The sequence below is a fragment of the Cyphellophora attinorum genome (assembly GCF_001299255.1).
Source record: "Cyphellophora attinorum strain CBS 131958 chromosome Unknown Contig18, whole genome shotgun sequence".
Classification (NCBI taxonomy): Eukaryota; Fungi; Ascomycota; class Eurotiomycetes; order Chaetothyriales; family Cyphellophoraceae; genus Cyphellophora; species Cyphellophora attinorum.
In genome coordinates, this window is record NW_017253246.1 from 480,207 (window position 1) to 495,180 (window position 14,974).

At 53.4% G+C, this 14,974-nt stretch overlaps 5 protein-coding genes across 5 annotated transcripts; 2 read left to right on the top strand and 3 right to left on the bottom strand.

The window, feature by feature from the left end:
- Positions 1-704: 704 nt before the first annotated feature.
- On the bottom strand, positions 705-1,613 carry AB675_4274 (Ran-specific GTPase-activating protein 1; the record flags this gene model as incomplete). The annotated part of the gene is made up of 5 exons (XM_018144402.1): positions 705-772; positions 822-950; positions 1,001-1,035; positions 1,089-1,264; positions 1,320-1,613. 5 exons carry the CDS (start codon positions 1,611-1,613, stop codon positions 705-707), a joined length of 702 nt encoding a protein of 233 aa, XP_017998512.1.
- Positions 1,614-2,112: 499 nt separating this feature from the next.
- On the bottom strand, positions 2,113-4,049 carry AB675_4275 (Alpha-dioxygenase 1; the record flags this gene model as incomplete). Its single annotated transcript, XM_018144403.1, has 4 exons — positions 2,113-2,954; positions 3,002-3,292; positions 3,361-3,502; positions 3,552-4,049. The coding sequence occupies 4 exons, from the start codon at positions 4,047-4,049 to the stop codon at positions 2,113-2,115; spliced, it is 1,773 nt and encodes a 590-aa protein (XP_017998647.1).
- Positions 4,050-4,766: 717 nt separating this feature from the next.
- Positions 4,767-5,459, top strand: AB675_4276 (putative sterigmatocystin biosynthesis peroxidase stcC; the record flags this gene model as incomplete). The annotated part of the gene is made up of 2 exons (XM_018144404.1): positions 4,767-4,927; positions 4,982-5,459. 2 exons carry the CDS (start codon positions 4,767-4,769, stop codon positions 5,457-5,459), a joined length of 639 nt encoding a protein of 212 aa, XP_017998454.1.
- Positions 5,460-6,087: 628 nt separating this feature from the next.
- Positions 6,088-7,590, top strand: AB675_4277 (putative vacuolar membrane protein; the record flags this gene model as incomplete). Its single annotated transcript, XM_018144405.1, has 1 exon — positions 6,088-7,590. The coding sequence occupies one exon, from the start codon at positions 6,088-6,090 to the stop codon at positions 7,588-7,590; it is 1,503 nt and encodes a 500-aa protein (XP_017998595.1).
- Positions 7,591-7,997: 407 nt separating this feature from the next.
- Positions 7,998-14,798, bottom strand: AB675_4278 (uncharacterized protein; the record flags this gene model as incomplete). The annotated part of the gene is made up of 7 exons (XM_018144406.1): positions 7,998-8,534; positions 8,648-9,709; positions 10,668-10,923; positions 10,973-11,213; positions 11,261-12,897; positions 13,580-14,535; positions 14,706-14,798. 7 exons carry the CDS (start codon positions 14,796-14,798, stop codon positions 7,998-8,000), a joined length of 4,782 nt encoding a protein of 1,593 aa, XP_017998648.1.
- Between the last annotated feature and the right edge of the window lie 176 nt (positions 14,799-14,974).

The following is a 14,974-nucleotide window of genomic DNA, read 5'->3' on the forward strand; positions in this document are numbered from 1 at the left end:
ACAGGTGTGACGCGCTCTTTATTCTCGAAGAAGTTCAGAAGGGTGAGATGCCGGATGAAGATCTGTAGATTGATCTGAACGTCGAAGTTCAGGCTTTTATAAAAGTTGGGTCGGTCGATGCTGACTGCAGTGAATACGTTCAGAGGTTGCTAAACCTGGAATTGTTGCAGTGAATGGTGGGTGGCGTCTAATTGTATTGTCCTTCTCTTGTCTTCACTGCGTCGGTGACTTGGAACATATGCTATTTTACAGTTACAAGAGGTTGTGGATGAATAGTAAATCGCAATTGAGAAGTTCAGGTCAGCCACTTGTCGCGAGCAGTTGAGTGGGAGTATGGTCTAGGTGCTGCTCTTACTACGGTGGTCCAGAGGGACGTGTACAACCTCGGAATCAGGAGGTTCCTCATGTTGGGGGACTCGATTTGGATTCTCTATTTAAGCAATAATGCGTCGCTGAAGCGCTGATGGGCAGGGGATGGAAGTGTGCCTGTCGTTTTGGGAGCAGGCGGTGATGGATGTGTTATCGACTCGTATGCGGACGCTTCAGTCCACGGACATGATGCATAACGCACCACAAAAGCATGCCCAGGGACCGGGTCCTGAATGTGCTGGTACGGACGACCTGTCTGTCTTCAGAGTCGAGAGGAGATCTTCGATAGACGTCAGTGGCGCTTTGTTTTCTGTATGTGTCTTCGGGTCTCGCTTCTAGGAACCGAAAAGCTTCTCGTTCTCCTGTTGAGCCTTGATGAAAGCTTCCTTGAACAAGTTGGCATCTGTTATTATTAGCTGGCGTTACTTGACCACGAGTGACGCTCGACTTACTCTCAGAGTTGGCGAACCGGATGGCGAGAGTTGATGCTTCAGGCTCGCCCTCACTGACATCCGCCGCGACGTTCCATACCCAGCTGCGGTCGCTTCCAACATTGGGAGACAGTTTCATATCTGGGGTGACTGTCGAGGGATTAGAGATCGCCGTCATATTCTGATACTTGAGAACATACCATAGTGATTGGCGCACACCTTCAGAGTCTTGTCTCTGCGCATTACGAGCCTAGTTTTGCCGTTCTCCTTGTGCTTGAGTAAACGGACGTCGCCAGTACCTCGTTCCTTCCATTCACGCTGTCGCGGTCGAACTTGAAGAGTTTGGCTCGCATCTTGAACTCAACCGACTCGGCCTCTTCGTGTGTCTTTGTGTCGACCTTCTCGGTAAGCTTTACGACGGGCTCAAAGTGGACATCGGCTTCTTCCTCCTCGGCTTTGTCGTCCTGTGCAGTTCGTGTCAGCATCTGCGACCACTGTTGTGACTGGGTTTGGACTCACATCATCGTCCTCAGCATCCTTCTTGGCTTTCGAACTTCCGCTGGGCTCGTTCTTTGCATCCTCATCTTCAACCTCTTCCTTCTTCTCCTTCTTGGCGCCACCACCAAACATCGAGAAGACAGAGTCCTTCACGCCAGCAGCAGCTGCTGTCGCCGTGCTGGCCACATTGGAGGCGGCCGCGGTCGCAGTCTCGGTGACGGTAGATGCTTGAGTGGTGGAGGTCTTCTGCTCAGTAGTGGCTGGAGAAGAGTTCTGCTCAGCGGCGGGTGTGGCCTTCGATTCAGTGTCGGCCATGTTTGCGGATCGTGGAGGGGTAGCGGTCTAAGAATGTGCGGCTGCAAATGACGGTTGGATGTTGATGGGTGGGTAAGAGATTGTGGTTTGCGAATGAGCGCGACACAAGACAAGTAAGTAGTCTGCGAGTTGCCTGGTCTGATGTGCCTGTGGATGAAAGTTCACGGCAAGGCAGGGGAATTATATTCCTGCATCCTTTCTCTCGGTGCAACGCCCGCCAATGGGCTACCGCCAAGCCCGATCCACTAAAGTGACGTAGGGCCGCTCGAGCACAACTTGAAGTTCACTTCGAACATCTTACAAAGTGCAAGTCGATACTTACCATACATTCTACAGCCTCAGGACCACACTCACGTGGTCATGAGGTACACCCATTAAGCCCGAGTCAATGGCTCAAATTACGACTCGAATGCTCGATCCAAACACACAGCTGACATGCCGTTCATGCTTACCGCAAAGGCGCTACGTATTTGAATGTGACAACCACGCCGCGAGGTCTTTACTTCGTCTTCGGCGCGTTCGTTTCGATCCCACCATACCCTCTACTCCCCTGCATCATCTTCCACGGCGCAAACACATTCTCACTTTCCTTCAACACCTCCTTCAACCCCGGAAAATGACGTCCAAGCACATCTTTCATCCCTGTGTTCTGCACCCAATCCAAACCCTCTTTGCTATAGGTCTCTGCGTTCCACTCTCCAGCGATGAAGCGATCACTCTTCAACCTCCTGCTCGCCATGAGGATGAAGATGCGGAAGGCAGTATCGCTGAAGCCAAAGCCCTTCGGCAATGGCTCTGAGTGAGACCCGACGAGTGCGTCGACAAGCTCGATGTTGTTGTCATATGCATCCGCTAACTCGTCTGCGAGTTTCTGGTTGCCGCCGGTAAGTTCGAGGAATGTCTTTGGCACAGTCATGCGGAGGAGGCGACGAAAATTGCAGTACCTGGGCACGCCACGTTCGCGGTCGCGCAGAAGGTCGACCGTGCCCATGTCGCGGTGTGTGCCGTCGGGGAGAGTAAGATCGCGGAGAAAGGCTGGGTAGTTGTTGTTGGTGATGGCGCCGGGATAGTTGATGCCGAAACTGTAGAATGTGTCTGCGAAGGACAGGCCGGAGTCGAGAGGGTGTTGGGCGTTGGTAAAGAGGGTTTCGGATGTGGGGATAGTGGACTTGTGCTCGCCCGAGGATGACTCGAAGAAGGCAATGCTGTCAGGGATGAGGGAATGCATCCTATACACTGAGACGAATTCTTCGGTCATGCTGTAGGGGACGCCGAACTGATTGACGCCGGAGCCTGGTATACCGGAGATGGCTCCGAGGTCTTCGAGATGCGACCGAGGTGCTTGGTCAGGGATTCGCCAACAAGGCCCCACCAGTTGGCATTCATACCGAGCTTGAGGGTGGGATGAGCGAGGATGGCTGGTGTCCATTCGACAGTGTGGATCTTGGCCATGAGTGCACAGTTCACGAGGCGAGCAGTGTCGAAGACCTTGTCGCCAGGCCAATCTGGATGATTACTGCGGAGCATGTCGCAGATGGTGTTGTGTTCCATGGCGAAGAGAGTGTGAAGCATTTCCATTCCGATCCACCAGTTATTCGAAAAGCCTGTCAGTACGTTGCCTTCAGCGTCACGAGGTAGGAAGCTCTCTCTGCCGTCTTTCTGGAGCAATAGCTTCCCGTCTGAATGAAGGTTGCGGAGAGTATGGGTGACAGACTCGCTGCCCCCGTAAATCTGGGAGCTGTCCCACCAAGCCGTGTTGGTATTCTTGTAGCCTGGGCATCTGTGTCGAGCGGGCTGAGAACCTCGTCAGGCTTTGTCTTGGGGAACTCCATCTTGCCATGTGGCCACGAGTCACTCTCAGAAAGAGGAACGTCGATGTTCTCGTCACTCTGGCACAAGGTCAGCCACGTTCAATGTCCCCGGCGACGCAGTACTCACACTTTCATGGAAGAACCAGTCATGGGTTTGGAACTGGATCCAGGCGGCCGCCAGTAGGTTCAGAGTCGTCGCTGGCTTGAATTCATGCCGCTTCATGAATCTTTCGCTCAGCATCCTCGGATCTGGATTCCGAAGCGACTCTTCGCTTGGCGCCGGTGTCAGTTCGCGAGGAAAGTTTCTGCCAAAGCGAATGCCGGAACATCCCATCTGTGGGTGTGCTGTGTCATTATACTTGCCCTCAGAATTGCGAGCGGTCTCGAATCGTCTTGGTGTCGGGTCCGACTTGCTAGAGCCTTGTGACTCGCCGGCAGCGTAGCCATCGTACAGGTTGTACTGTCGCAACTCGACGCGCAGGGCATCAAGATTGAGAGCACCGAGAATGCTTGGCAGCTTGTGCCATGGAATGAACTTGTTGATGAGGTGATAGCTTCCGACCAGCAGTTTCTCAGGAAATGTAGGCTGGAAGGTCGCCTTGACGTTGGGATCTTGGGCGGGCATCTTAACGCTCGTGTGGTGAAGCTGTCAACGACAAGGCGCGATGGGATGTGGCCGTGCTTGTATCCAAAGGGAGAATGGACCCCCATTTTGATTTCGACTGCCTCGTGTTGAAGACATGCTCTTCTCAGCTACTCGCTGATCTAAAGCCGTGACACGAACCCTGATTCTCCGTACAGGTCTAAATCCTGCGCAAGCCTCATACCGACCGGTGAGCCTTACCGATCGACCTTGGTCTGTGCAGGTACTTCTGCGGTGGGACGGAAGTGGAAGGGGCTTAGCTTCGTAACACGATCCTTCAGGCGCACCAAGGATCGGATCTCTTGGCCCGCGATTGCCCTTCAGCTGGAGTCGCTTCGGATGCAAGGCCTGCCTTTTCAGGCCAAAATATCGTATTTGACGCCCGTTCGGCGGTTCTCACGCCAGCCGCGTTCCCATGGTCAGAGCATGACCCTAGGATGTCAGCTTAATTTCCAACACATGCATGGCTATTCGTGAGTCTGTGACTCTGTGACATGAGCTTGCGATAGACATGGTTTGCTGCCTGGCTGTGCAGGGATGACCATAAGATGAGACTGACACGAGGACCAGCCGTCTCCCTCGCTCGTGCGCCTGTTCTGCTTGACCAGCGGCCGCCTGAGGCAAGTTCTTGATATTGCTTGCTTGGTGTTGAAGAAACAATTCTTCTCCCTCCCGAAAAAACCCTGTAAAAATTTGACGATGCACTTCACTGTCACTGGAACGGCGCGAGGACTCCTCGAAGGCAGCAATACGGCCAACGCAGCAGCAAAGAACGCTGAAGACCACACGTGGATCAAAGGTGATCCGGACACACGAGGTCCATGCCCTGGTCTGAACGCTCTTGCCAACCAAGGATACCTGTAGGTCACACCATCCATCGAAGACCATGCAGAATGGTCCTGACTCGAAGACAGACCGCGAGATGGAAAGAATTTAACGTTGCCAATGATCAAACAGTCGCTGCAGGACGCACTGCACATGTCACCCTTGTTGGCTTCATCACTCACTAATGCTCTTCGTCCACTTCGCCGGCCTGATGGTACACTCGACCTGAAGGATACCCGACGGTACAATGTCATTGAGCATGATGCCTCAATCACCCGGCTAGACTTCCACCAAGGAGACAACTACACCATTCAGCCTGAGCTTGTTCAGGCCATCTTTGATGATGCTCACGGTGGACCACTTAGCGTCAAGACGTTGGCTGTCAGCTTCAAACGGAGGAGCAAGGAGAGTAGAGCAGCAGGTGCGCCACGATTGGGTATTAAGATGTGGTTCGTGAAGCTCCTAAATCTGGCTGGTGCGGTCAATACCACCGTCGTCAACGGCGAGATCCCGAAGGAGGTGGCTGAGGCATTGTTTGTCGAGGAGAGATGGCATCCTGTGTCCTAGAGAACAAGAAGAGGAGATCGGTGCTGACGCTGCTGGGCAACGCCGTGAAATTGGCAGGACATATGATCTTTGGCTGATCTTGAACTTCGTCAGCCTGAGGACATGCGCTTCTCTGCGTCACAAGACGACGCAAGGCAGGTCGGAACCAATACTCTCGGTATGATGAGGTCTGTCGTATTCAGCAGATACAGGCGATATCAAACATGAATGGATGTTGGATGACTTGATGATGTGTTGGCATACTTTCACGCCAAGCAGTGAAAACGATCGACTCCAGGGCTGGAGTGGAGCTCGTTCCGCCCGGCATCGCCCGGAGGAGGCTCCAAGAGTTCAGGCCACGCAGCCCCTGGAAATCCTTGTTGGAGAGCGCAGTCGTCAGACTTGAGGTTATGGATTGCGTACTCACGCAAACAGTCATTTCACTCTAATTACCCTCCAGTCACTCCTTGAGCGTCGTTCGACTATCTCTACAGCGTATCTGCATCTGCTTCACGTGTAGAAGCACCCTTTGTCCCTACACAGTGCCGCGACCTTGATTGTCCGTGTTACACCACTGCCCGCGCGACCATGTCCGCATGACTCGATCTGAACTCTCCTGTTATCAGATGTCGACGATTTACCTGTGAATATGTCGCAATGGCTGTCCTCTACTTCTTCCAATTTCTTCGGTAGACCTAAGGCGGACGCACTGCCTGGAAATGAAAACTTCGAGATGGACAATTCCCATCCTACAACTTCCGGCGCGGGCGTCGATACACCACAAGACCACAAGGCAGAGCGAATACCAGGCGCCATGAGAGGGCTAGGCGTCGCGCGACATACACTTGGCTTACTGCTACTCTTGCTGGTCGTTTGTCTGTGGACGACATGCAACTTTCTGGCGAGTTCGATCTTCGCAGACGACACCTACGCCCAGCCTTTCTTTCTCACGTACCTGAATACATCGATGTTCATCCTGGCCATGGTGCCTTCGATGGTGCGGATGTTCTGGGATCTACGGCGGCGAGGCTTATGGCAAGAGCGGGTTGAAGAGATAAAACACAACTACCGCTCAGGCGGATGGAGGGCTGTAACTAAGGATCCAGCTGCGGTAGGCGAGAACGACGACTCGGCAGATCTGATTAAAGATCTGGTAGAGGACGAAGAAGCCGATGGAGAGGGCGAAGGTCTAATCAGCCACAACATCTCAAGATCGAATGAACCACGACGGACGCATCTCGCTCTTTTGCCTACAGCCAAACTCGCGCTCGGCTTCTGTTTCCTTTGGTTCGGCGCCAACTACTTTGCGCTTGCATGCCTCGAATTCACCACTGTGGCATCGACGACTATCCTTACGAGCACATCCAGCATATGGACCCTGATAATCGGCGCCGTCACGCGCACCGAGCGCTTTACATGGCGAAAATTGCTCGGCGTGCTGGCTTCGCTCTTCGGCATTGTTCTCATCAGCACGATCGACTCAGGCACACCTACCGCGACTCCAGGCGACGATGGAAATTCCACGACGAATTCCGCTCTTCTAGTACTACGCGCCGTTAAAGAATTTCCACAGAAGTCCTCCTCCGAGCTACTCCTAGGCGACGCTCTGGCTCTACTATCCGCCCTCATCTACGGCTTCTACACCGTCCTCCTCGCTCGCACCACCAAATCCGCCGCGCCCTTAGAACTCAACATGCCCCTTTTCTTCGGCCTAGTCGGCACCTGGAACTTTGTGCTCCTTCTCCCGCTCTTCCCGATTCTGCACTGGACCGGTATCGAGCCGTTCGAGATGCCGCCCACGGGTCGCGTTTGGCTGATCATGTTGACCAATAGCGTCGCAGCACTGGCAAGCGATATCTGCTGGGCATACGCGATGGTGTTGACGAGTCCGTTGGTGGTGACGGTGGGTTTGAGCTTGACGATTCCGTTGAGTCTGATAGGGGAGATGTTGATTCAGGGGAGGTATGAGGGGGTGTGGTACTGGGTTGGGGCTGCGGTCGTGGTAGGGAGCTTTGTGTTCGTGGACGGTGAAGAGCGGAGGGATGTAGGGGCGGCTGCGGTGACAGGAGGAGAGCCCAGGGCATTGGACACTTCGGCGGCGGTGCGGAGGGACGATGACAGCGATGATGACGGATTGGAAATCCCTAGATAACGCCCCGGGCGCGCATGTATATGTGTAAATGGATGAGCTGCTACCATTTCGCAAAGGTCGCTGAGTCAACGTGCCAAAGCTTCGATTGTACAGATAATGCTGATGCTAACTAGTGAGTAGTCCTTATGAGACACAATCTCTGCGATGCAGTTGCGGGTGAAGACTGGGCGGTTTCGCCATGTACGACCTTCCATTCTCGAGCCACAGCTGCTGCCTGTCACGGAATTTCCGGCCCAGGAGGGCACTGAAGGCCTGGCGCCAGTTTTCTGGTCGAGGTTGTGGGCTTGAGATGAGCCTCACTCGAGCGTCAGTGCGAAAGATGATACCCTTTGGACTTTCTGGGGAGGGAGGGCGCTGAAGAAAAGCCGCTCCGCAATCTCAATCACAGCCTGCTCCCATGTGCCCTCTTATCGCTGTTCCTGCTCCAAGGTCACGCCCAGTTCTTCCAGGGAAGGTCGTCCATTTCTCCAGCTACGCATCTCTCCAACACCTGGCATGACATGGCCGTCCGGCAGCTCTACCTTTGGGAAGCCCTCTAGCTTCCAAATGTACTCCTCGTCGTCATTTTTCGACTCGAATGCTCCCGGTACGATTGGCGCGCTGTGCTCGTCCTCTTCTGGCTGAACGATCCACTTTTGCCTCACTTCCTGCACCTTATCCTCGTCGACCAGCACCAATGCGCCACTGTGCCAGCCTGCTGCTGCGACAGTGATGGCGAAGTATGGTTCCAGATTCTCGTAGTCCGTGTTCAGACTGGCCTCCGCTGGCAGAGCTGTGGACTGAGATGTCAGAGTGGGTGAGCCTGAGCCTTGTGGGCCGTCTGTCCAATGACTGCCTTCTTGGTCAATCCATTCGCTGAACATGTCGGCTCTTTGCAGATCACTCCATTGACGATACGCTGGCTCGTCGTTGATCTTAAAGTCTTTGTGTTTCATGGTCTCTTCCTACAGCACGGCTCGTTAGCAGAGGTTGATTGTAGGAAAGGGATGGAGAAAGCAGCGAAGGTAGACCGACGACGGTACCGCAAAGCGCTAGTTGAATATCCGGAGCAGCTTACCAGCCAGTGCAACCAATCTTTCTTCTCCGGCTCGAACCAGACCTTGCGTCCCCGCCTCTCCGCGATTGGCAGCAGGAAGCCGTCGCGACTCGCCTGCATCGCATTCCGATGTAAACCTCGAAATCGAGCACCTGAGATGGGATCGCCAAGGCCCATCTGACCGCAGGAGCCGGAGTCGCGACCGAGTGAGGAGATCTTCCCATCTGCGTGCAGCGCCATGTAGTGATGATCACCATATGCAAGTGCGATGACGCCGGTATGCTGGAGACTGGGCACGTCTCGCGGGCGTGAGGACAGCACGTCCTGGTGTTCTGACCAGTCTCCACTCTCTCGCAATGCTGTGTCTCTCTGAATAGCTGAGGCGCACAGCCGAAGATAGTCAATGCTGCCAGCCAGGACTTCGCCAGCTGCTGTGAAGACACCGAAATTTGCGAATTGTCCTTGTATATCTCTGAGCTCTCTGCCCTCAGCGGAGAAGCCTGGTACCTCAAACGATGCTCCACCTGGTTGAGTCTGGTCTGGTGCTTCCCCTCCGATGCCGCACGCATGGATCTTCGAATCTGACGTGATCCAGACGATGAACTCGGCGAGCACGATGTGTCTAGAGACTTCGACAGCGCCTGTCCCAACAGTACGGATAGCAGTGTCTGGGATGATCTTCTCTTTGATGTGAATGCCGTCCAGCATAGGGTCGGCCTGATCGTTCTTCAGTGGCGTCCAGTACACAATGCCAACCTCTGGCACATAGGCCGAACTGATGTCCCATCCAGCGCACACACGCGTTGGCTTCCCGCCGAAGTCGCGTCCGGTTCTGGAGAAAGGCTTCAGTCCTTTGGCGTTGATGCGGTCCCATGACAGAATATCGCCATCGTCTGTTAGTGCAAGGACGTGGCGCCGACCTGAGGAGAACTGGCGTATAGAACTTGTGCTCTGTGTGATGTACTCAAGCTGCTTGTACTGATCTGTAGTTTCTCCGATTGTGATACCATCTAGAGAATCGAGAGAGCCAGTCGTGTAGAGTCTGCCGCTTGCTGACAGAATGGTGGTAGACCACCCGCCACACTGCAAGTCAGCAATTATACCAACCTCGTCAGGCACATGACTTTCCGTTGGCCAGGTAGAATTGACGCGCTGAAAGATCAGACGCGGGACCGGCCGAGTCGGAATCACACGCCCTCGAGGGTTGCGAACGATTGATGCCCTACCCTGGCCGAGACTGCCTTTCCGACCTTGACCCCAGGTGTACAACCGAGTCTGTGTCTTCAACTTCTTGTACAGAGAATACCAACGGGGCCCATCGGCTGCAAGGAGAGGCTGATAGGAATTCTAAATGTCGAAGATGCTTTAGTTCGCCAGTAAGAGGGATCTGTTCGGTATTGCTCAACTCCCCGGCAAGTACTGCAGAAGTTGAGGTAGTCGCAAGGTGCGAGATGTAGGAGAATTAGAAGGAGGGCGTCCTGCGGCAGATCCAGAATTGCCATCGTGGCCTAGATAGAATTTGGTGATATAGGTAGAAGGTTGATCGTGCTAGCGAAGCACCTAGGGGGTAGTTAGTGAGCGAGGAGGACTACAAGGCAGCCTCGAATGGTCGTTGCCTTGTTTGGCTTGTGCGACTGCAACTCTACGTCATTTGAGCGGACTCGTGTGTCGAATTTGATTGGCTACGCATCGAACATGGGAACTTGAAAGGAGAAGGCATTGCGTGGGCGCGAACGGGGACAAGTTCGAGACTGCCGCATGAGTGCATTCTCAAAGACTTTTCGATGTGCAGTGCACACACTCATTCCAGCTAATCAGAGTGGAATACCTGGTAAGATAAGCGATCGCTGCATGTCCAAGGCTGAACTTGCAGACATGTTCGCGCCATCTGATATTTTATGCTCTGTTCTCGTACGATGTTGGAATAAAGCAGGCGATAAGTCGACTCGCCAACAAGATACCTACGGACTTTTCCAGGTAGTCTTGGTCAAAAGATGTGCCAGGCACGCCTACCAAAAGGCTCTAATATTTTCTGCGCCACGTCAAAGTCTTCGGCTGCCTTGTTGTCCTTGCCAGCTACTTTGCTAGCATCACGGATGGCAGTCCACATGCTGTGTATTTGGTCCACATTCTTGCCGATGTTCTTGCTCTTGCCGTTCGAGATCCAGTTGTGATCAGGGTGATTGGTTCTGAGTTTCTCCTTCACATCCTCCTTATCTTTGGCCTGGAAGACCCGCTCGAGATACGTCTCTGCCACGATCCCAAGGGCACAGCCTTGATCATTCCTCAAAGGCAGTCTTAAAATCAATTAGTCCCGGTCAGTGGTCATTGGCACGCTGCTCATACCTTTCAGAAATGAGAGGCCAATCGTCTCGATCACGTCTTGCGTCACCTGCAAGAAACATTGCGACCAATGTTGCCTCCATTAGAAACCGCAGATGCGATCTGATGGCCGCAACCATCCAGGAGTATGACAGGAGTCGCTGGTTGAGTGGACCTTTCCATCCCGCGGGCTTATTCGGAAACTTCTCCAGGGAAGCAATCTTGGCGACCAAGTTGATGCTGGACTGGACGTCTTGCGGCATGTCTATTGTCTGTCAGCGAACATCTGAAGCTTCAAGGGTTCGTCCTTACCTGTAGACTTGGCTGGACTTCCATCACCTTCGTTGCCGTTCAGGAGCCCGAAGCGTATCAACTCAACCGCGAGCAAGGCAATGTCGTCGGCCCTCTTAGTCTCACCAAGCTTCGACAACGTCGCCTGCAACACCTCGCCCCAGTTCGTAAGCTGAAATTGGTCGGTGATATAGCCTCTTATGCTGAGGAAGCGGTAAAACATATTGATTACGACCTCATTCGTAGAGGTCAGAGCAGGATAGGCGTATGTGGTCTTGGCTGAAATCGTAATCTGCTCATTAAACTTCTGGCTCTTCAAAGCTTCCAGGCACGTAAGCAATGAGAAGTGCGACGAAACACCCTGCATTGCTGTATCCTTGACCTTCCATCTTGACACTTTGTCCTTCAGCGGAGACTGCTCTCTCAGATTAATCGTCAGGTCGGGTCGATCCCGATCTTCCCAAGTTCTGAGATCGACCTTGCGATTGCGGTAGTAATTAGGCATGAATTCACTCATGACCATCAGCGTCTGTGCTCTGATGGGATTTAGTTGCTCGAAGACCAGGTTTCGGTGCTGCGTTGAGTCGATGACGCCTGGAGGCAGCGACACAACAATGTGTTGATTCGTCAACCAGTTCAGAGGCTCGGGGCCGATGATACCACGTGAAAGGTAGAAGAACATCTCTGGTGGCAGATTCTGGCCAACAAAATCATGGACATCGCTGGGAGCGTATTCTGCGTTCATGGGCTCGATCAAACCGTTATATTGAATAGCGATATGGTGCCGGAGAGACATAATGGCCTTCTTGTAGACATCTTCGTAGTCAGTGCCGGCTGTACTGGGGTCTTCGCGATACGCATGACAAAGTTGTAAGACACTCCGACCATGAGCATTGAGCATGGTAACTGCTTCACTGACACCAGCGCCCTTAGCTGTGGTAGCTTGCCGAGCTAGTGGTGGAAATGCGGGAGTAAATGTGGTGCCAAGGAGCAGCTGTATGTCGCGAAGAAAATCTGGCGTCGCTTTGAGACGCTCCTCACATGCAGCCTTGCTCACCCAGGTGAACGTCGGCGTCCGGGCGTCTGGCTCGAACGTGACGTCTGTGATAACCTTGTCGATGTTGAATAAGAAGTAGTCGGTTGAGCCCCAGATACAGTCAATGATCTGCTCCGACAAACGCTCCATGTACGACAGTTGCGCCACCGACGAATATGGGGCCACAAGATACTCGACCTTCAGCTTGGTGAGCAGGCTTTGAAACCACCGTACCAAATCTTGTGTGGGATATTTGACTTTCGTGAATTCATGTACCGCTGCATCAGGCTTTTTGCGGACGTTGTGCATCCGCCATGCTTCTTCGGCCGCTTTAGTGCTCTCTGAACTCAGGTGTCCCGGGGTAGGCTTGTTCACATGGTCCAAACCGTTGAAGATGAAGACTGCTTTGGCACCCGCATCCTTGAGGTATTCGATCTCATCGGCGATCTGCTGCTTCAGACCGTACGGGATGCCGCCATGAGCGCGTACGAGAGGTTCTTGGAGGCGTTCGAGACAAAGGTCTAGGTAGAAGGCGGCATCGATGCAACCACAGCGTCTGCTAATGTCGACAACGGGAATGTCTGTGCAACAGATTTGGTCGCCCAACTGTGGAAGCTTTGCACTGAATGTGGGACGTTAATAGATGGAACGTCAACACATGCAACCTCAATACATGGAGCCTTAATACATGGGATGTTAAGGCATCCTTTTTCAACAAATGACCTTTTCGAGGAGAGAAGGTAGGATGTGTTGAGACCTGGGGGAAGCGCAGGGGCATCCATCATGCAGCAAAACAGCAATGAGACTAAAATGTGGACATACAGGGCATGTTGGGCAGATCTGGAGTTATTCTCGTGGGAGAGCCATCCAGCTATTCAGTCCTCCGGGGATCGCGGGTCGTGACTGCTTTATCGAGGTCGCTCTTACGATGTTGCAAGTTCAGCATTGGAAAGAGAATAACGGAGGGAAAGCGCAGATGGTTTATTAAACCAAGGTTCCTGGGAGCGCAGCCTTGCACGAAAGCCCTGATCGACACGGGCAGGTCCGTTTCCAGGGTTTGTGGGGAAGCGACCACCCCCAGTCCGAGTTCCTGCTGATTCGCGGACAAGTTGAACATCAAATGTAGCCCTGGAGGCATCTGCTAATATACACAGCTATCCCACTTGACAACAGCTACCCACCTGTCGAATTTGAGCGATACTCTCAACTTGCATAATCTCTTGCTCTTGACATCATCCGGAAATCCAGACTAAGTCGAGTGATTTTATTGCTACCAATCCCTTTCCGAGCCCACAATCGATCACTCTTTCCTGCTCCCATATGTGGCCTCTAGCCGCCGCATCAAATGCTCTTTCGCAGTCATTGCTCGCCCTTCTGTACCACCACCATAGCCGACCACGTCGTCACCATTTGTAGTGGCACTCTCCTGCACCACCTTGCTCGGCACTGGCACCAGGCCTACGCTGTCTGAGGGGTGGCAGAAGTAGACGATCGAGTACCTGTTCTCCTTTGCTCCAGCTGGCATCACAACCCGGTGTACCGTGCTTTTCAGAAGCCCGTTTGTCCAGTACTGTAGGAGATCACCCACATTAACCACTATCGGCGGCATGCCACTATTTGCCTCCAGGTCGTAGCCCTTCGGCACAACATCGACTCCTTGCCAACCACCATCGTCATCCCTGATCTCCAAGCCTCTCCCGCCTGCTTGCTGGAAAAGCAGGGTCACACTCCCATAGTCACTGTGCGCTCCGGCTCCAATGTCACCCGCCTCCACTCCCTCTTTCGTCGGCGGATACTTCAATAGGCGTACAATACTCCCACTTGGAATACCATGCCTCTGCGTGAACCAAGCCTTCCCGTCCTGACCCTCCTCCGAGATCTCCAAGCCCAGAGCCAATCCTTCGAACAATTTCCTGCAACACTCCCGACACGCTTTCTCAAATTCCCTCAATACGTCTTCTCCCACCTCACCACTGGTCTTGTCGTCAATCCGCTCCGGTAGTCCCTGCTGCAACTTCCCTTCCGCGTTGAACTCACCGAAATTCCACGCCTCCTTCTGATCACCTGCCTTCTGGTTCGCCGGATCGAGCCTCTCGTTCCCAATGCCGGTGTATCCGCGATTGTTGGTGTCGATCCAGAATGAAGTCTTCTCGTCCGCGGAGAGAGAGAAGAGTGAGGAGGAGAGGCCGAAGATCTGGGAGAGTAGCGATGGGGTGAAAGGAGTAGAAGCTGTGGAGAGGTAGAGGAAACCGTGTGTCGTCTGGTATTGGTCTCTGGTTAGTATTTGTTGGATCATTCACAGTTCTCGAGTCTGTAAGGCGCTTGGCGATCGCCGTATCCTTGAGGGACGCAGTCGGCTACGGCGTAGAGAGGTCAAGGCTTGGTAGGCAGCCACTCACTCCGACTGATCAGATCGGGGACGTGACTTACGAACGCATCAAGGATCTTCTTGCCCGTTTTCTGGTCCAGCTTCGAGATATCAATGATCGGCAGGTCAACCACACCGTGGTTCCCGTTCGCCATTTTGGGAGGACCCTTTGCCATCACAGTTGAACCTATCTTGGTAACAGATGCTTTAGGGAAATGGCCGTAGTCGTCGTAGCTCCGGATGAGACGCTGTGCGTCCCGCCACGACCTGCAACAACGTTGCTGTGCGTGCGAATATGATTGAGAGAATGGTTGATCTGGGAAGCCAAGAA